We start from the raw sequence: 21343 nt of genomic DNA on the forward strand, positions 1-21343 counted from the left end.
GAGCGCGCATCACAGATAATTACAGCCGACCGCGTGCAGTATACCGCCCGGAGATCATGCTCCGGGCGACGTTCCGCGAGAATTTTTAACACAAACATGTATTTATGTATATGTGTATATATATATATATATATATATATATATTCGGACACTCCGTGTTGCCCCTAATTATCGTTGAACAAGTGACGTGTCCCCGAGCCTAGGCTAATTTGAAAGCAAACAAATGAGAAAGTCGCCTGGCATCACGTGCCCGACATTAGCTTCCCTTTCTGCAATCCTCAGCCGCGGCCCTTTAGCGCATAACACGGGCCGAAAGAAATACAACAATCCGCTCGGAGCTCGTTAATTACACTGACAAAATATTCTCCGTATGCACGTTGACGTCAATTCTTGCAATTTCTCAGGACTTTATCGATCGCTTTGGAACAACTGCATTTCTTTCCGACAAGATTTTACTGCGGTTTTCAACGAAGAATCTCAGCGCGCAGAACGAAAGCTTAATTCGTATAAATTTATTAGTTACTTACAAAGGACTGTATTTCGTTCTGACTACATTTAACTGCAGATTTATCGATTGAAATCTTGGTGATTAGACCAATTTATGACAAAATTTGCTCGTCGCTCTGGAAAGACAATTTTTAACTTCGGTGTAATATAGATTGAGAGCGATCATTCTAATGTATCGGGGATTTATGAATCACTGTGAAACGACAGCGATTCATTCCATCAATTTTAACCGCCGTTTTTGAACGAACAAACGTAACATATACACAGTTTACAGCACAAATAAATTCTCCAATGTACTTGAAACATTTCAACATTTTTTTACATGTTTTTCTTTTTTATTAAACACTCTGAGCATATACAGACTGAAACTTAAATAAACGGTTTCGTTTCAATGAAACATTTTCAACAAAAACGTTTTCAATGTTTTTAAGTGCAGTTCTTTTTTAGCAAATAGTTTCAGTACCACGATTGAAAGTTAACGTTCCACTCAATTAGAACTCGATCAATTACTTCGGAATAGCAATGTCATGTTTCGAATACGTGCAAACTTTTTTGTGAAACAAGCATTCTAGTTTAGCAGAGGCTAATTACTCTGAAAGAACAACATCGCGTTTGAACCATGCTTGTCCAGAATTTTTATCCGCGGTGTTTTGATAAATAATTTTAATACACAGCTTGTGAACCTGAGAGAAATATTATATTTCATTCGGAGCTCGCTAATTACCTTGATCAAATGATACTACGTGTCAAGGGAGCTTTTTTACGATCTTTCATCACAGATTATTGCCACGTACCAAAGGAGTTTTTTTGCGATCTTTAATCACAGATTTTTGCTACGTTTCAAATAAATTTTCCTACATTGCTTATCTCGAATCACTGAATAAAAAATTTCAATTTCAACGTTGGAATTTCCTGGAATTTTCGTCCAATCTTTAATGCGATCTTTGACCGTATAAATTCACTACTTGATTGTCCTTGTACAATTAATTCAATTACGTTACACAATTGAATTAATTAAATGCGTGCACGATATAAACAGACATTGGCTGACTTTTTCCCGAAAAATTGATATTCGTCCTCTCGACGATTATAATAAGAGGGAGAATCGATTTATCGGTTTGGCAGAAACACGAATTTATATTTGAAGTGGTTGAAAAATGCATAGGGAAGATTTCTGAAGGGCAGGTAAGACAGTAATCCTTTCTAAGCAGCTTGTTAACGAACATACGAGACCGCGAGAGCAAGTAAATAGGACAAGACAACCGGAAGTAAAAGGAATTACTCGCCTCGTGCACATCCAAGCACAGTCGCCTTAATGTTCGTACAGCTGCGAACGTGTAAAGACCAACTGCACCGTCTCCGTCTCTCAGTATATTAGTCACATATCTTGCAAATACGTGTTTCTTTGACGATTACAACACCTAATCGATAGGTCTCCCGGTGTATGTGTCACGTACGAAACCCGGTCGAAAGTATCCGTGGTCACAGCACTTTGCCTCTAGCTTCCGAATTTGCTTTTAGCCCATTTTCTTTCAGTGACGTACATCGCGTGACATGGAATCGAGTTTAGCCGGGGAGATCCGCTTTTCTGCATCGTTTATCCGTTCAGCTACACATTCGAACAGTTGCCGTTAATAGTCCGCTAATTCTCATTACTCGACACTTATTTTAGGAAACGTTTTAGCTAATTGGTAGCGGAAAGATAGATCTCGGATCAGATAATTCGTCAATTACAGAACATTCGATTATCCCGTATGCTATTATGGAGTCATTCCTGACCCATCCTGGTGGGGATAAGCTCTAGTGACCTTGAATATGTGCAATTTTATTCCGATATAATACGGGGCTTTTTATTTCGAAATAAGAAATTTCTTTATCCGAAATACGACGGAAGCCGGTCCAGAGCCATCGCCTTATGTCGAAAGAAAACTATAAATATCGGTGTGGGTCAGACCAGTTACTGTGCCTACATTAATTGTACTTATTTTTAAAGTGTAATGAATATTAGAAAAAATATAAATAGTAACTGATTCCAATGAAAAATATTTAATATCTCTTTTTTAATATTCATTACGCTTTAAAAATACGTATAATTAATGTAGACACAGTAATTAGTACCCCCCACAGTAATTGGGACCCTTACCCTAGGTCTAGAACTCGTAGGAGTCCGAGTGTTAATATAATTTTGAATTCACGAGGAGACATTTATACTTGGAATCGCGTCTTATATTTTCCCGAGTTCAAGTTTTGCAAATTGTTGCTTTTCGTAAGTAACAAAATTTTGGACATTATAGATGGAGAATATTGTTGATGTGTTCAAGCTGATGCGTAGTTATGTTATGCAAGAGTTATGCTCGATTCCTTGTCACGTGTTGTACAATTCTCAGATTCTTATTCGAGAGGTTCACATTTTCCCTAACTCAGAAACTAATTAGTGTTTAGCTGTGTTATAGAATAAGATCGTCCGAGGGCCATTATCATCGAACGTTGAATCCGAATGTGTATTCCTGTGTTCTCCGGAATGATTTACCTGATCAATCGATTGCGGACTGCATTTTGTAAAAGGGAACGCTGCACATTATTGATTTGAAAATAATCTATAATTTAGTTTATATTCCCTTCTGGTGAATGCAGAAAATTCGCAGTCTACTGATCAGACTCACAATTGGCAGTCCTAGTTACTTTCTGACTAGGGAAAGTTTGCACATAAGAGGCTCTTCGCAATTGCAAATAAACAAATAACAAATCTTAAGGGCGAGATACACCCAAAGAATCGAATTTAAAAATTTTTTCGATGATCCTAAATTATTTTGTCTGACCATCACTAGCTGTTTCTACTCACAACCAACGCATAATAAAATATTACTTTTCGCGACTAAATTATTCTTCAATTATCAATGTACAAACATATTCATAGTGAAGAAACATATTGATAATATGTTCCTTAAAGTATTACTGTTTTTTTTTTTTACTATTAATGAGTGGTTTGTGCAAATGGAGAATTTTTAGTACACAAATTTCTAAACCTCCTGTATTTTATTGCTTGCATAAAGGCTTTCGTTATCTTAATTGTGACACGCGATCGAGACTTTCTTAAAATATCTGTCGCACCATTTAACTGAACGCGACCAGAAGTAGAAACAATCAGCACTGGTCAGACACGCGAGCCAAATCGACTTAACCGCACGCGACGTTAATTTACTCATTAAATTAAATCTCCCCGAGACACTTATCCTCGCCCTTTCGATTTGTTCTTGCACGTACAGGGACGTCCAACAAATCACGCAAATTTCCTTACATATTTTTAAAATGTAATCACAATAGCTTTCTGAAAATAATTCTACAAATTGTATAAGCATTTAAATAAACGTACAGAGTCTAAACAAATAAAAAATGAAATTTTCTAGAAACTGTAAAACGAATTAAAAGAAAAATATTAAAGGATTAGAGTCGTTGAGTAACGTGTCTGCCTAAGACAAGGCTTTTCTACTGAAAATATCTGTAATGAGAAGAACTTAAGAATATTATTACTAGACCGCGGATCTTTATGCAAAAATTTTTATTCATCAATTGCAATCTATAGAAACTAAGCAAAAATTTATTTTGCTTATTAATAATTTTTATATGTTAAAAATGGTTTATCGACGTTGTTAAACTCTTTTAATCATTTTACTGTTCTGTATTACACCTACCCATTTTCGACATAAATGCATAAAATCCGCAGTCTAATTAGTCCTTTCTTCTTATGATGAAGATAGAAAATTTTATTTCGTACAAAAGTCCACCGTTTAGCGATTATCGTTTTCTGTATAATTTTTGAAAAATGTTTGGAAATTCTCGTTCGTCGGATGACCCGACGGAGCCGTGATCGATTCAGGTTGGAATTGCGAGAGGCCTCTGCACACAAGATCCTCTAGCAAGAATCACTGTCCGACAGTGTACACCACGAACATCCCACTTGACGTGCGCACGACCACCGTTCCCTTTGACAAAGAAACTAGTTCGTGACGATCGTACCGGATCGACGCGTGTGTCACCGTGTGTCCCAGACGACAGCCGGCAAAAGTGCAGCAGCCCTCAAACGAAACTCGATGTCCAACTTCGATTCGAATCCTCCTTCGTCGGATTGGCTGCGTTCGACTGATCCCCTGGGGGGACGCAAAACAATTTTTCAAACGGCTCTCGATCACCGATTCAATCCGCTTTTTTTTTCTCTATTTTCTCGATTCCCCGTCCGCAAAACGTAACGGAAAAAGCTACAAAACAGAAAGAAAAAAAAATAATCGGCCGCTGTTTCGAGACAGAAACCAAATGGGAACAGCGCCGCGAAGCACCGAAAACAGAGAGCGACACACAGACAGTCGGAAATTCGTATTCAACTAGAACACTGCAAGACGCACGGCCGCCATTTCGAAACAGAAATCGAATAGGGACAGCCACAGGATCGCCGAGGTGGAGAAAAAAGCTTCGAACGCAGACCAGAAATGTTTATCTGTTTCGGAATAGAAATTGAATAGGGAAAGCACGCGATTACGTAATTAATGATTCTAAAATTTGAGCAGAGAAAAATTAAACGGGGAGCTCGCGGAGTTTGAGTACAAAAGTTTCGAAATCTAAGCTTGAGAAAAAATGTAAAATTCATATCAAAGTATCGCGAGGCACGCGGCCGCGGAATAGAAATTAAACAGGGAAAGCACGCGACTGCGTAATTAATAATTCTAAAATTCCTATTTGAGCATAGAAAATTTAAGCGGGGAGCTCGCGGAGTTTGAGTATAAAAGCTTCGAAATCTAAGCTTGAGAAAATCTCTAAAATTCATATCCGAAATATCGCGAGACACGCGGCCGCGGAATAGAAATTGCACAGGGAAAGCACGCGATTACGTAATTAATAATTCTAAAATTCGAGCAGAAGAAAATTAAACGGGGAGCTCGCGGATTTTGAGAAAAAAGCTCCGAAATCTAAGCTTGAGAAAATCTCTAAAATTCATATCCGAAATATCGCGAGACACGCGGCCGCGGAATAGAAATTAAACAGGGAAAGCACGCGACTGCGTAATTAATAATTCTAAAATTCCTATTTGAGCATAGAAAATTTAAGCGGGGAGCTCGCGGAGTTTGAGAAAAAAGCTCCGAAATCTAAGCTTGAGAAAATCTCTAAAATTCATATCCGAAATATCGCGAGACACGCGGCCGCGGAATAGAAATTGCACAGGGAAAGCACGCGATTACGTAATTAATAATTCTAAAATTCGAGCAGAAGAAAATTAAACGGGGAGCTCGCGGATTTTGAGAAAAAAGCTCCGAAATCTAAGCTTGAGAAAATCTCTAAAATTCATATCCGAAATATCGCGAGACACGCGGCCGCGGAATAGAAATTAAACAGGGAAAGCACGCGACTGCGTAATTAATAATTCTAAAATTCCTATTTGAGCATAGAAAATTTAAGCGGGGAGCTCGCGGAGTTTGAGAAAAAAGCTCCGAAATCTAAGCTTGAGAAAATCTCTAAAATTCATATCCGAAATATCGCGAGACACGCGGCCGCGGAATAGAAATTAAACAGGGAAAGCACGCGATTACGTAATTAATAATTCTAAAATTCGAGCAGAAGAAAATTAAACGGGGAGCTCGCGGATTTTGAGAAAAAAGCTCCGAAGTCTAAGCTTGAGAAAATCTCTAAAATTCATATTATCGTCGGACACACGGCCGCTGTTTTAAAAAATTCGATAGGGAGATCGCGGAGTTAGGGCAAATTATTCGCAACGGACGACAAGATCAAACTGAAATTCGAGTATTGTGAGACACACGGGCCGCTGTTTTAAAAAGTCAAATAGGGAGAGCACACGATCACGGAATTAGAGAGAAAACAAAAAAAAAAAAGAACGCTTCGAAGCGGAGAGAGAGTGAAACGAAAAAATTCTGAAATTCATGTCCAAGTAGAGTATTGTAAGACATGGAAAACGACTGACTGACTAAAAAGAGGCTCTGTTGTTTTTGCCCTTAGATGGGCCGGCCGTTGTCCGGGTAAACCTGTTTGTGCGAAGCATTGCGACAATTAGTGACATCAAGATGGTAAGTAGAACCAATTAAACCAGTCCAAGAATCTTTAACTGCGGCGCAACGCCATTTCTCTCTTGGCCGGGTACTTTTTCCTTATTTTTCTGTTGCTTGCAAGACTTGAACGTAGCCGCAACCATAGGTTTAGAGCGTTCGGTGAGAGACTATAGATATGCGACAAAACGGATGTCAACGACGAGAACCGACCACCGCAACGATGGCAGCCAGGCTAGCATCGTGTTCCTTCCACCCCCCCCCCCACGTTATTATTGTTACATTATCGTAGCTTGATCACTCAGAACCTTAACCATACTGTCGCACCAGATCAAATCGCGATTTCCGCACGATCGCGCCACCGGAAACCGCCTATGCATAGAAAACGAGCTCTCTAGAAACTATACTCGAGCTTATGCGAAAACTGCGAGCAGATTTTCCCCGGCGGGCACTTTGTTTTCGAGAAAATTTTGTCGATGACGTTTGACATTTTCCGGGGAAAAATATTTGACAATCCGGCGAATTTATGTTCTCATTGTTGGACTCTCTATTGTTGTCCGTTCCTACTCATTCTCGTCAATTTTACGAGTTATTTATTACTTGACATTTCTGGGATTCTGGAAACATCCGATTGTCCGAGTTCATTTTTATTTGGTGTTTTATTTGTCACGAAACGTGTCTGCTAACGTAACGTGTCTGGTAATTGTTATTGGAACGTTGGAGCACTTGTTTATAAAATACGGTGGCCTTCCGGAAATTGTTTGGACTGTTTCATTTACGGAGAACGCTAATAAAATGTTTGAATTTATATTTTCTATTTTTCCAAGTGTAGCATCTTTATGCAAAAGAAAGGACTAAGTCGATTATAAGAAACTCAAGTGAAGTTAAAATTAAAGATAGACATTCACAGTGTTTTATTTTAGAGATACAGCGATACAGTAGAGACACATTCCTCACAGTGAATATTCACCTATTTTCTTTTTTAAAGTGAGCCACTACAAATTAAACAAAATTGTTCGATATGAACTATGTTCAACTAAAAATGGGTGAACGAAAATCCAAAGATTTCTGTAGCAACGATTTCCTCGAAGGGTTTACATAAAACTGAGTTCATTTATAACTGAAATCGATGAATTAATCATAGTTTACCACTTTTCCACAAAACTTTTGAAGTGCACTTACCGAGCACTCTTGGATAGTGTTTATCTCGTCTCCAGGAAGGTTTATTACTATTTTCACGACCTCGCATAAAGCATTCCGAGGTACAAACAATGAAAACAGAGAATAACATCATAATAAAGTATAAGAGAGAGAGAGAGAGAGATGAGAGGGAAAGAGAGATTAAAACGTTTCATCTGGTATCAAATTTAGGAGCCATAAAACACGCTGAATCTCTGAAATAAAGCATTTACGGACGCGTGTTTCTGAACGAGCTGTTTTCTTTTTCATCGCGTCGCGGCGATAGGTAGAACGCGCTCATATAAAATGTCATCTGTTGTGGGAACAGCCAGTTTAATATCGCGGCACCGTGAACCGTTCGCAAGTAGAAAGAGCATGTAATGGCCAGACGCGCTGCCGCCCAGGCGTGTCCAATAACAAGCGTGTTTCACAAATTTTCGAAATGAATTTTCTGGAAAACGAAGTCTCGCGACCCGGGGAAACGTCGAGCCCCTGCCTCCCGCCTGTTCTCTCATCTATTTTCACTTCGACGGGAATCCACCCCTTCTCTAAAAATTTCTTTCTTTTCGAATCGATCGAATCTATTCCGTTCAGCGCAGACAAAAGGAGCTCCGTTTCAATCGATCAGATATTAAATACCAATATCTAAATACTAAGTGTTTATTTCTGGAAATGTACACGACTATTGAAATAAAAAAAAAAGTTAACTACCTAATGAAAAAGTAGTCGCAACAATAACAAAAGCAGCAGAATATAAAAATGACAGGAGCTCGTCTCTTATTGCAGAGAACTTTATGATCAACACACATTCGAAGAAAATGCCACTGAATAATTCGAAATCGAGAGATAATTTTTGCAAACGCCGGTAAAATTCGCTCGCAAAAATTCATACGGAGATGTTCGCTCCGAGTCAGGGGTGCCGGAAGGTGAGGAATAGGGGATCAGGGAACGGCGAGGGTGAGAAGAACGAGGAATTCGATATGCATACGAGATTTCGGTCGGCGCGAATCGTCCGCGGCTGTGATCAATCGCAGACGGAATTGATCGCGATCTGCATGCGTTGATCCCATTCCGGAATAGAAAGCATCCGGCGCACAATTCCGCGGGAGTATTGCTCTGTCGAACGCCCGGCTCCTTTGATCTCGGAACATTGTTGTTTCGCGACGCCATAGAACGTAGTTTCGAAAAAGCCCTCGTACTAAACCCCACCCCCATCGATTCTACCACACCGTCTAACCCCCACTTACTATACCACAAGTACCCCACCCAGTTTCATCTGTGTCTGCCATGATACACTTCCATCTTAGACTGCGAAACGCCCACACAAACAAAACTAGCATTCTAGCATAGACACAGGCATGCGGCATTGTTCTAGCTTCTGTGTTCCACGTATGTACAGTACAATACACGTTTCTACATACGCCCACGTAGGACATTGCACATTGCCGAGGAAAAACAAAAGGAAAAATAATGAAAAAGAGAGATTGGTAAAGAAAGGGAAAAACCGGAGGGAGGGAAGAGGCGAACGATGAAGAAGGACAACGATGATGAAGGTGGAGGAGGAGGAGGGGATGATTATATTGGCTGTCGTTCTCACTTAGGGCTTTCCGTGCCCGACCCCGTCTGGCAACTAACCCAGACCTAACCCCCATAGTGCTTGACGATTAGTTAATGAGCCCGTTGATACGGTCCCGATTGAAACGCTCGTTACCCTCTCTGCACCTTGAAGCGAGCATGCCGAGGATCGTCGAAGCGGATCGTCGCCTATCGACCTGTATGCTTGAAACGACGCGACGACGACGGGTTGAATCGCCGCGGGTCACGATCAGGGTTGCGTGAGAGTTGCTTCTTCTTCGTGGTTGGAAACGGGAATGGCGACGGCGGCGCTTCGGGGTGCTCCGCACGCTCTTCCGCAATTGCGAGTGATCTATTCGCGAACGTAGAGAAACCGAGCACAGAAGGTTCTTCGGAGGTAGTGTGCTAAGTCTCACGGTTGATCTATGGCTGTGTGTGTGTGTTTTTTTAGCGAGGATAGTTGTGTGAAGAAGGATTACTGTTGATATCGGTGGGATTTTGTATGATTTGCTCTGGGGAATCGTTGTTGTGGGATTTTATGGTGTTTCGAGGATTCCGAGGATGATACAGTTTGTCCAGAGGATTGGATGAATTGTCTTTTGTGTGGAAAGGAAGACCTGCTCGATCTGATTTGGGTTAAATCGAGGATAGGAGGGACCCTGATAGATCTGATTAATTTTCAGGTTACTTGCGGGATTAACCTAGATTTAGGTAGATCGAAATGGAAAGAACTCACGTCTGTAGCCGCTGTAGGTATGATGTAGGTCTGATAAGGCTTAATCTGGAATCAAGTGAGATTAATCCAGGTCTTGTAAGACCTAAGCCAAGCTGAAGATAATTCGGATGTGATCCAGAACCGGTGTAATTAACCCTGGATAAACGTAGGTCTTGCTGAACCTAGTCAAAGCTATCCAGTCTTGGTCTAGGAGCTTATTCAGACCTAATTAACAATTTACCTAATGTAAGCTTCTCGTGAACCCCGTCATGCTACTTTGTTTACTGCCAGTAGGCGTGGCTTGCTTCGAGCTAGCCAATAGGAACGAAACATTACACAACTAGGTGGTGGCAAGTACACTAGCTTCCAGAACCATCACAAAATCCTAACCAATGTTTTTTATAATCACAAATTAACCCACCGTGTCATTGTACGGCCTTCAGTGGGCGTGGCTTGCTCCGACCTGGCCAATTGAAGTGAAACATTGGTGGAAGCAAGTCACTAATTTATAGAACCATCACAAGATCCTAACCGATGTTCTGCACAATCACAAATTAACCTCGGATCCAACGTACCGTGTCATTGTACGGCCTTCAGTGGGCGTGGCTTGCTGCGATCTAACCAATAGGAACGAAAAATTACATAGCACGATAGAAGTAAGTCTCTAACAGTCCTCTTTCACACCTACCTTCTATAAATGCAACAAAGTTGCCCAATGACCTTGTCACTGTATCATTCTAGTAATTGCCAGTGGGCGTGGCTTGCTTCAGTCAATGAATAGAACACAGCAGAACCAGACAGAAGCAGGGTGCAAACCAACGAATGGTTTACCAAATCGTGACTAATAACCACACACTCAATTAATATAGTCTGGTCGCTAATCTCCATTATATCATTTTGCCACTAATGGGCGTGGCTTGCTAGCTCACCAGTAAAGACAGAAGCAAGTCAGTAGTCAATGGAACTATCGTAAAATCGTGACCAGTTCTTCTTACGAGCACAAGAAAGCTCCAAAGCTAAGGCAAATTTAACCAATGACCTCCTCACTATCCCCACTATTATATCCTAGTAATTTTCAGTGGGCGTGGCTCGCATCAGTGTAGCCAACGTCTCTGAACGAAAACGATTCAGCAGCCAATGAATCCGTAAAAAATAACCACACACCCAATTAATACATTTTGTCCCTACCCCCACCATGTCATTTTGCAATTAATGGGCGTGGCTTGCTTCGGTTTAGCCAATGGGACTTAAGTTTGCCGATGAAAACAAAAGCAAGTCAATAGAACAATCGCATCGACAAAACCCCCAAAGCTAGACCCAGAGCAAATTTAACCAATGACCCGGTCACTATTCCTACTATTATATTCTAGTAATTTTCAGTGGGCGTGGCTCGCATCAGTATAGCCAACGTCTCTGAACAGAAACGATTCAATAGTCAATGAAACCGTAAAAAATAACCACACACCTAAGTAATACAATTTGGTCCCTTCCCCCACCATGTCATTCTGCAATTAATGGGCGTGGCCTGCTTCCGTTTAACCACTGGGACTTAAGACTGCCGATGAAAACAATAGCAAGCCAATAGAACAATCTCATCAACAAAACCCCAAAGCTAGACCCAAAGCAAATTTAATAAATGACCCGGTCACTATCCCCACTCTGATATTTTAATAGCTATCAGTGGGCGTGGCCTGCCTCAGTCTAGCCTAACGATGGCTTGCTTTAGTTTACTCTAACGTCCCTAAGAATCTCCAACATAAACTGAGGCAAGCCATTAATTCGAGAAAACAATCCGAAAATCGCGACCACCTCTCGCTATAAGCACACTTCCGGTCCCGAAACCACACCCAACGAAGAGGGAACGCTGTATCTCTTAAAATAAACCAGGAGAGCGATTCTCATTTCGATGCATCGGCGCGCGGCGTGGTCTTTTCATATTTTAGTCCGGCGTGTGACGTCGTCGAGTAGTTCCTTGAAATACTTCTCGAAGAAAAGAGGTGAGGAGAATCATGCATACGAGATAGCACTTGAATATTCATTCGCGTGAATTGAATTTGATTCGTCGTTGAACGTGTCAGCCTCGGATCGCGGTACAATACCCGGTGCACGCGCGTCGCGTGCACGCGTTCGCGCGAAAGCGAGTTTCTTTATTTCGTTCCCGGTGAAAAGCGGAGAGAGGCACGGCGATACAGAAAAGTAGCGTATCGATGCGTGTACAATGAGGATCAGTCGACGAGCGACGCCGTTAACGGGAGCAACGTGTCCGACGTCTTGTCCTGGTTCATGTAGGGCGGAATGGTACGCAGACACTCTGTATGGCTCAGGACGATACGCCTGGCTCGTTCAGCCTGCGATTAGCTTACGAATCTTTCGATCAGAGCGCTCTTCGAGGACGCGACCGTCAGAATTCACACGCGAACGCGACTGAACGAGTAGCTCTCGGATCAGGTTGCAAATCACGCGAAATTCCTCCACGTCCTTGCGTATTTCCTTCTCAATTTTGAAACTACGGGTCAACACGAGACCCTTTTCGACTAGCTTCGAGACACACATTTTCGGAACTTCGAATAGCACAAAGTCGGAAGCCTCTGATTTTTCTTTGAATTTTTCCAAATAAATTTTCAATACTTCAGTGATTTTTAGTGTCACTGAACTGCTGGTAAAACTAGAGAATACTTAAAAGAAAGGTACGCAAAAATAGTACTTCATACAAAGCTCCATTTTCTGGAAACTGAATCCTGAAACTTCGGTAGCGTCGCGTCTGACCATCGCTGACTGTTTCTACTTGGAACCAATATTGTCTAAGGATCTATACGAATTCATAATAGATAAAATTTATTGTGAATAATAATAATATAATGTATAACGTAATACATAAAATAAAAATAAAATTCGTAGTAGATAAAACCTCAGTGCAAGTAGAAACATCCAGGACTAGTCAGACAAATTCGCCAGCACCGAACAAGCTAAATAAAACCGAAACAATTATGCTATAAATTATGAAGAAGGAAGAAAGTAAGGAATTATTTCTATATTATTCTTTATTTCTAAAGAACGATTTCTACATTATTAATTATTTCTAAAGAATGATTTCTTTATTATTTCTCCAACAATTTTCTCCGGAGTGAACTACATTCTGGCCCACGTTTTAGCGCAAAATTAAGTTCTCCTGTGAGGCAACGCGAGAGCAGGAACGTTTCCGCGGTTAATTAGTGTTAAACCGAGGAACATCGTTCCACATTAATTGAACAGAAAACTGCACAGGTGAAAAAACGTTAACGACGACGAGTCACGTTACACGGTCTGCTTGTTCAATGTATACGAAAGTTCTTCCCACCGGAAGTGAAGCAATTACGCCGCAAGCTCGTCGCACGGCGTGTACTCGCTTCACCTAAAATTGATTACGATAATTACGTTGCTTCTTGGTTCCCCTTTTTCTTCCGTAAACTGGCGAACGTTCCGAATACGTTGATGCTCGAAACTTTTCGATTATGTAAAATAGAGTCCACTTTTCGAACAGTTCGCATTATGCTAACCACGACGTCTTTTTGCCTTTCATAAAGCGAGATCGCATTATGCGCACGAATAAATATAGAGCGGACAATGAAATTCACTGGAAAATAGCAGGATCCCTTGAAATGCGACTTGTAACCTATTCTGGAACTCGTTAAACTCAATTGTGCGAGATTCGACGTTACGCGAGCGATTTTGTCAAGATTTTTCTGAAAACAGGCGAAAAACGATTTGGCGAACGTAAAAAAGCCTCGTGAACCGCGATGAGCGTTCGGAATGATAAATCCGCGTTCCGGTTTTAATTACGAGTGGAGAAAAAGTCGAACGGGGGCGGGGGGGGGCACGATTTTCGCGGGTGCATCGATGCATCATTAAAATGCAATTTCGTTCTCCTCGAACCGCCCGGGCCGCGTGTAAAAACGAGTCAATTACAAAAGAACCGGGCCGGTATACCTTCAATTTTGCGAATCAATATTTTTACGCTTTATCGTCTCTCGGTTCCTCGTCTACATTTTTTCGCGTGCTCGGACAAACATTCCCCCACTAGTCAGAATATTTTGCAGTTGCATAAAATACGAGGCACATGTACACACCGTGCCGACTACATATGCAGTTGCAGGAAATACGTGGTATCAGCGCATTTCGCTGGTTAAAATGCATCGGATCTTTTATATTCATCCTCGATTTACATACACGAGTGTTTATGATCGCGGAGAGGTAGGCGCACGGGCTGGTGGGAACGCGTTTTATTTACCGGGACCGCAAAATCAATTTGTTAATTGAATGGCTCGACCGATAGAAAAATAGCATTTGTTGATACGCGGTTTAAAGTGTATTGTCGATATCGTGATTCGAGGAAAAATACATACAAATCGGGAAAGCTGTTTTTTTTCCAATCGATATAAAAGAAATAGTTGTTGACAACAGGTCAGGTATATTGATATGAATTGTAACACGAAGAAAAATAGATGTTGCATCAAAAATGCAATTTCATTCGACTAATTGTTAAGACTGGCTCATTAGTTAAGTCGATAGAGAATAACTGTTTATTGAGGACAGCGCAGAGTTCACAATAAATGGACATGAACTGGAACAGAAAAGAATAGATGTTACAGAAATTTCGTTCAATAAATCGTGGTTTTAGCCTGATAAATTATTTCAATCAACAGGGAAATAGATATTTAGTAAAAACAGTATAAAGCTGGATGTGAACTAACATCAACCATAACTCGAAAAGAGGCGTTCAACAAATCGTTGCTTGAAGTCTGACAAATTGTTTCGATCTATACGAAATAACTATTACGAACAGTACAGAGTAGAAAATAAATTAGTACCATTCTTAACTCAAAGAAAAATAGACACCTGGAAATGAAAATTTCGTACAGAAAATCGTATCTTTAAGATTGGAAAATTCTGTCAGTCCACAGAAAATAATCATTGCCAACAGTACACAGTCTAAAATAAATTAATACCACCCTTGACTCGAAGAAAGATAGACATTGAAACGAAAATGCGAATTCGTTCAGGAAATCGTTGCGTTAAGGGCCAAGGGTAGTCACGTGACTTTTTCAGAGTCAGTAACTGCTGTATACTTTCCGTTCACAGCCTTCAGCCATTGACTTAAGATCCGTCTTGATCTTGATCCGACGGGTCTTAAGTCTGTGACTAAACTTGTCACATTTTTTTGCTCTGCATTATCGATATCATGAAATCCGACGCCAGAAACGTGCTTCAAGTTTTTGGCTTTGTTTCGCAGAGAATCAGGACAAAATATAGCTCAATTCGTAGCTGGAGATATTTTCTAGCGCGCGCTGCTCTCGATTTCATCCAGAAAACTCATCCAATGGCGTAAAAATGCTTGGATTCCGCGGCATGCGCATCGTCAATTTTTGGCCTACTTCTAACGCTTATATTACCAAATATCTGCATAATCTCGTCAGCTCGTGACCAGCGCGCGCTAGATCGAACCTTCCTCTTTCGAACGAGCCCTTTCCCAGCGAAAAATATTCCCATATAAGGGCGAAAAGTTGTGGCACGTGAAACCATTTTTCGCCTATTTTTGTCGGTAACGTGGTCGCTCTACCTTATCGTGAATTACGGAGTCTTGGCTCTGACAAATCGTATCAATCCCTAGAAAATGGTCAACGGTACGCTAAAGTAGATTAAGTGCACTTTCGTCCGGCGAGTTGATTGAATCACACGGGAGACACTGATTTTCATCTGATTATCGACGGGACTGTTTTCGATTGGTTTGATCACGAATGATTTCGTTTCTTTTCGCCGTTGTTCCCGCGCTTCAGTTATCCCAGCGACGAATTGCCAAAGTGCCATGTGGAAATCGGCGAAACGGCGGCGTCGTCGGTGACGTTGCCGAAGACAAAAGTCGAACACCCGGAGGCATTCGTCGGCGACGCCGCCGTGCGAAAAAGAAAAAAAGAAACGAGAAGAGAGCGAAAGAGATGATAATAAGACGGGGAAAACAGAACCAATTGTCTCCTTCCCGAATCGTCGTTTTCGGCGAAAGCGAACGAAAGACAAAAAGAAAAAGAAAAACGAAAAAAAAAGAGAACAGAAAAAGACCGAAACACGCGAAACGTTTCTTTCGTTTTCATTACACACAAACCACTCGATACGTTTCATGTTTGCTCAACGATTAATTAATTTTATTTATTCTGTTTGCTATGTTAGATGGGCCCGCGATTGTCCGCGTCAATATATTTGTTCGAAGTATCTCAACAATAAATGACGTTACTATGGTAAGTTAAAAATCTAATGCCCCGAAATCACAGACACACATACTCTGAAACCACACACCCGTACCACCAGACACATCACACCAGACACACAGAAACATTTCAGTGTTCGTCTTTCATTGTGTACAATCTGTATGTATTATAAATACAGAGTAACTTCATAGATCTGCGAGAATAGAGAAAACGAGTTATACCGAGAATAAATGACACCGCAGAGATAATAGACAGGTGAAAATTGTTTTGCGACACAATCCGAAACGGAACGAGATAGACCTTTCGTTTAGAGCTAGTGGGCGGAGTTCTCCTACCACCGAACACCAAACATTTTCTTTTTGTATACGTTTGTACGTGCTTTCGATATTTTTTCGTTACATTAAGCTGCATCAGCGGCCTTAAATATTTACTGTCAGAAATTTTCTCTACACCTCCATTCACGATTTTAAAGAAACAAGTGGAAAAAATACAAAGTAAAGTCTTCATCTAAGCCCAACACTCGGGTCCGTGCTGTGACATAGATCGTGTAGAGAAGGATAGAAGGCGCACTATATACCGTCCATTAAACTACTAAATAGTTTAGTGTCATTTTAATCAGAAAAATGCCACAAATAAGTTGGCGAAAGTCCCATAAAAAAAATAAGTGGAGGGGATAGGTGAACTGACTAATATCGTGTAGCTCCGTTCGGCTTGGATCGAGACTTTACTGTATAAAATTACCTTTGGTAGCCAAATAACGAAATAAGCTAGGAAAGAAGCATGTTTAAATGCGAATAAACTAACACATACATCCCCCCAAAATAACATACAACCAAATAACATATTCTTCATATAATTTTCCAAAGATATTAATAAATAATGCTCATGCCTGTCTTTGCCATTATTCTGCCAGCAATGTGCACATTTTCTTGCAACTGTCCAGGCCTGTGCTTGCGTTATTAATTTTCCTTATCTGTCGAAACTATTCATTTCATTGTTATTAATATTTTCTGACTCAATTTACTCGGATCTTTCCGTTTCGCTCGTGCTAAAGCGCAAGTGTCCGGCGTTAGGCGAATTCCCCCTTAATCTCCGTCAACATTGTGATTGTCGTCCTATCGATTACGATCGACCGTTTAGTCCTAGATCACCGAGATCGAGCATAGAATGAAAGAATTCGTAGATAGAACTGTTCGACGACTATGCGTCGTGCTATGTGGTTGTATGATAATACATACACATTAATCGATGTATTATATATATATATATACACACACATTGTTTACTGTTAATTCGCTACTTATAGTATCCTATACTGCTGTTCTTTGTCTCACGATATGCAGAGTGTCACGTAAATATGCACACATGCACAAACGCGCTCACACGATACATATGAAACAGAATATACAGACAGACTACTATAGACAGACACACACATATACACACATATACCGACACGAATTTTCTCTTTACCTCTTTGTGTTGTTCTTTCCCTTTTGTAAAACAGGCTCTCGTGCGTATTTAAGGCCCACTATCATAAGTTTTTTTGATTCCACTACTGAAGTATGTTACATGCTCATTTGTTTCTCTGTATGCCTATACGAAGATACTTTGGACGTTGCGAACAGCACGACGCTCGCGTTTTCCTTCGAGGAGAAGGATAATGGAGAAAGTAGTTCGACGGAGGCGAGAAAGCAAGAGAAAATTAAGTGGAAAAGAAAATGTCAGTGACATCTGCCCGTCTGAAACACTCGAATTCCGAGAAACGGAGGAAACAAGGCTAAGAGACTTCGGAAACTCGGAAATTTAATCAAACTCTGAGACGAACGTCACGGGAAACCGAATTCGGGGATTCTGCAAACAAGATCAAACCAAATTCTAAGGCTCGGAAAATCTAATCGGCCCTGATTCTCAAATTCCGCCGGCGAGAAGCTGTTTCCGGGATTCCGGAAACCTAATCGAGATTCGAAGCTTCCCGTGGAGCCCACTGAAATGGAATTTTAAATTTGCGAAGACAAAGTTTGTCCGAACATTCCTAGATCAATTCCGAGCTTCGAGCTTTTGGATATTCATTTAAACGAAATTTCAGGGCTTCAGAGCTTACATTGAAACGGAGTTTCAAATTTGCGCAAGCTAGATCCATCCAAATGCTAAGACAAGGAAGACGAAGCTTTTCCAAATTTTAAAATTCCTAGATCACTTCAAGGCTTCAAGCTTTTGGACACTGTTTCAAATCAGGGCTTCAGAATGAAACTGATTTTCAAATTTGTGCGAGCTAGATTTAACCTGAGCCTTCGAAGATCTATTCAAAGGGTTGATCAAATTCTAAGACCCTGAGAATATTTTTAAAAAAATTTTTTAATTTCACAGATTGACTGTACTGAAATCATTAAATGTTTAGATCAAATAAAAGTCTTCAAGTAAGAAGATAAAGTTTGTTCAAACTGTAAAATTCTTAAATTAATTTTAGGTGTCAAAATTTCAGAAGTCGCATCAAAACAAGATTTTAACCTGTTGTAATTTCGTAAAAAATGATTGTAGATCAGTAAATCTGGTCTCATTCGAAAGCTTGACGACTCCACTCTCACACACCATCGTTTTTTTTACACGATATTTTTACATAATATAATAGGTGGAAAATTGAAGACTCAGTTTTTCTCAATAATGCTATAATTTCAAACGTCTGTGAAAACTTAAAAAATTTTTTTTCGGGACCAAATCTTCCACAGATTTGAAGATTGAAGTCTCCTTTTTGCAAGGACTGTTCGGAGAGTGATCTACGATTTTTTTTTCACTGTTTTGTGAAACAAAAATGGGGACCGAGTTCGGTCACTTAAAGCACTGGAGATGTACCTTATATTATACTAAATTTGACAGTACGAGTAAAAAAAATCGTACGTGAAGTTTTTTACGCCATTGTAAAGAGGAGGCTACAATTTTCAAATCTAGGGTGGATTCACGTCCAAAAAAAATTTTTCAATGATTTTAGAGACGCTTCAATTGGTAGCATTTTCAAGAGAAAACATGTCTTCGGTTTTCCACCTATCACGTTGTGCAAAATTATCTTAGACAAAAACGAATGATGGTAGGTCAAAGTCGATGTCTCAAGCTTCACAATGAGACCAGGTTTATTGTCGTACTATTTTTTGCAACGAAATTATCGCTGTTTAAACATCAACGGTTTCTCGAGACCCACTGTAGATCAAACTATTGCAAATAAACTGAAAGATTTAAAGAAATAAACTGAAAGCGACTGAAACTTTGATGCACCAGGGACAAACTTGACTAAAATTCCAAGTCTCCGGAAGTCGCACTGAAATAATAAAATTGCAAGAACGACGCGAAATCGCGGTTTGTGAAAATCGAGCTAAACGAGGCTTCGAGAAATCGGCTGCGCCAAGTCGGCGCTTTCAAAGCGTAATCAAACAAAATTCTATTATCTATGAGCTCCAATTGGACGCAGCGTGCAAACAGAGTGCTAAAGCCATGAAAAGCGAACCCCGTAGCATCGTGCTGCTCGTAATCGTAATACTATACCATATACTGTCGCCTCACGCTATTGTGTCGTAGATGATTTAATGGAATTTGACGTTTTTTTACCATTTATCTATCTATCTATCTATCTATCTATCTATCTATATATACGTATATATATATATTTTTACTGCGTCTACATGTGAACTATTAAGGCGATCAGGATTTTATCGCCTTATGGCTGACGCAACCAAACAAACGACCACAAACACTATATTCTCCGAATCTTGTACATTTTCTCTCCTTTGTTATTTATGGCGTACACACAACCATAGATATCGATACACACGTACACACACACACACACATATACACACGGATTGTGTTTTTACAGAATCGACCGCCGACGCGCTCTTTAATCCCTTATTGCATAATCGATCATGCCACACGGTGAATTTCTTCCGTTTCCGTGTGCTCCGACTGCGTTCGATCTGAATGCGAGTTTCTCCATTATGCAAACGCGCTAATGCACCCGCGTTTACTATGTTTTCGATTCTGGGCTGCGATAGGTGTCCCCCCACCCCCCACCCTCCACCCCGTTTTATTTCCATTGTTATTCGCTAAACATTTGTCAAAAGTGCGATTCCGCTGTTGTTTCTGCGGGCAGAGTGATTTCCTTCAGGCTCGAGGAAAACGAGCGACGTAATCTTTAGATTAGGGTCGACGGTGCTTTAACCAATTTCGAGGGGGATTATATTTTTGTCTTAATCTTTAGATTGAGGCCGACGAGCTTCGGATAATCTTTAGATCAGGGTCAACGGTGTTTTAATTAATTTAGGGGAGGATTATATTTCTGTCTTCTTAACTCGTCAGCCTTTTAACCGGGCGATGAGATCATTCGTCAGTTTGATATCGACTTTCTCGAACTTTTCCTTTTCTTGTTAGTTCAACCCTTCAGCGAACCTGTTGGGTCCCCACTCAAGTTTATGCTAATAATTATTTAATTGTTTAAGTGTTGTTTTAAGTATTGTGAAACTGTTCGTGGATTTAGATGACATTTTCTTACTATGTTTATGTTTACCATTTGAATAGAGAGAAATTGCATTTTTAAAGTACATTTGGAAGGGCTATTTAAGGGCTAACGAATAATTACTGATTTGTTGTGTTACAGTGTGTCGATATTGGGGTAAATTGTGTCATAATTATCTTCATCGCTGTAAAATTATTGTGATTTTGTTTGTCTCGGTCATTATGAGCGTTTATAAATGAAAAATTAACTGGTTGAAAGAAGAGAAAATAGACGAATTGCATGTTGTACAGGGTGTTTAAAAAATTCTGTGAACTTTTCCAAGCGAGTTAAAAAATAAATCATTCACACTGAAGAATTATTTCGTTCTGCAACTTTATTGTACAGTAGAAGTTTGTATTATATATAAATAAAGATTTATATGTAATAAAGAGTACGTACAGGGCGATTAAAAAAATTGAATTTTGTAACAACTTGTAACACTGAAAAATATAAATATCGTGCCCGTTGATTTTTATTATATTTTACTTGCTATAACTGTTAATATTGTGAAACACCCTGTACAAATGTGAAATGA

At 40.1% G+C, this 21343-nt stretch overlaps 1 protein-coding gene across 1 annotated transcript in view; it reads left to right on the top strand.

Moving 5' to 3' along the window:
* Positions 1-21343, top strand: part of Gluclalpha (glycine receptor alpha 1) — a 78589-nt gene that overhangs the window by 18052 nt on the left and 39194 nt on the right. The window contains 1 exon segment of the mRNA XM_076796949.1: positions 6511-6578. Coding sequence (XP_076653064.1) covers positions 6511-6578 — 68 coding nt within the window.

Source organism: Halictus rubicundus, chromosome 1 (assembly GCF_050948215.1).
Source record: "Halictus rubicundus isolate RS-2024b chromosome 1, iyHalRubi1_principal, whole genome shotgun sequence".
Taxonomy (NCBI): domain Eukaryota; kingdom Metazoa; phylum Arthropoda; class Insecta; order Hymenoptera; family Halictidae; genus Halictus; species Halictus rubicundus.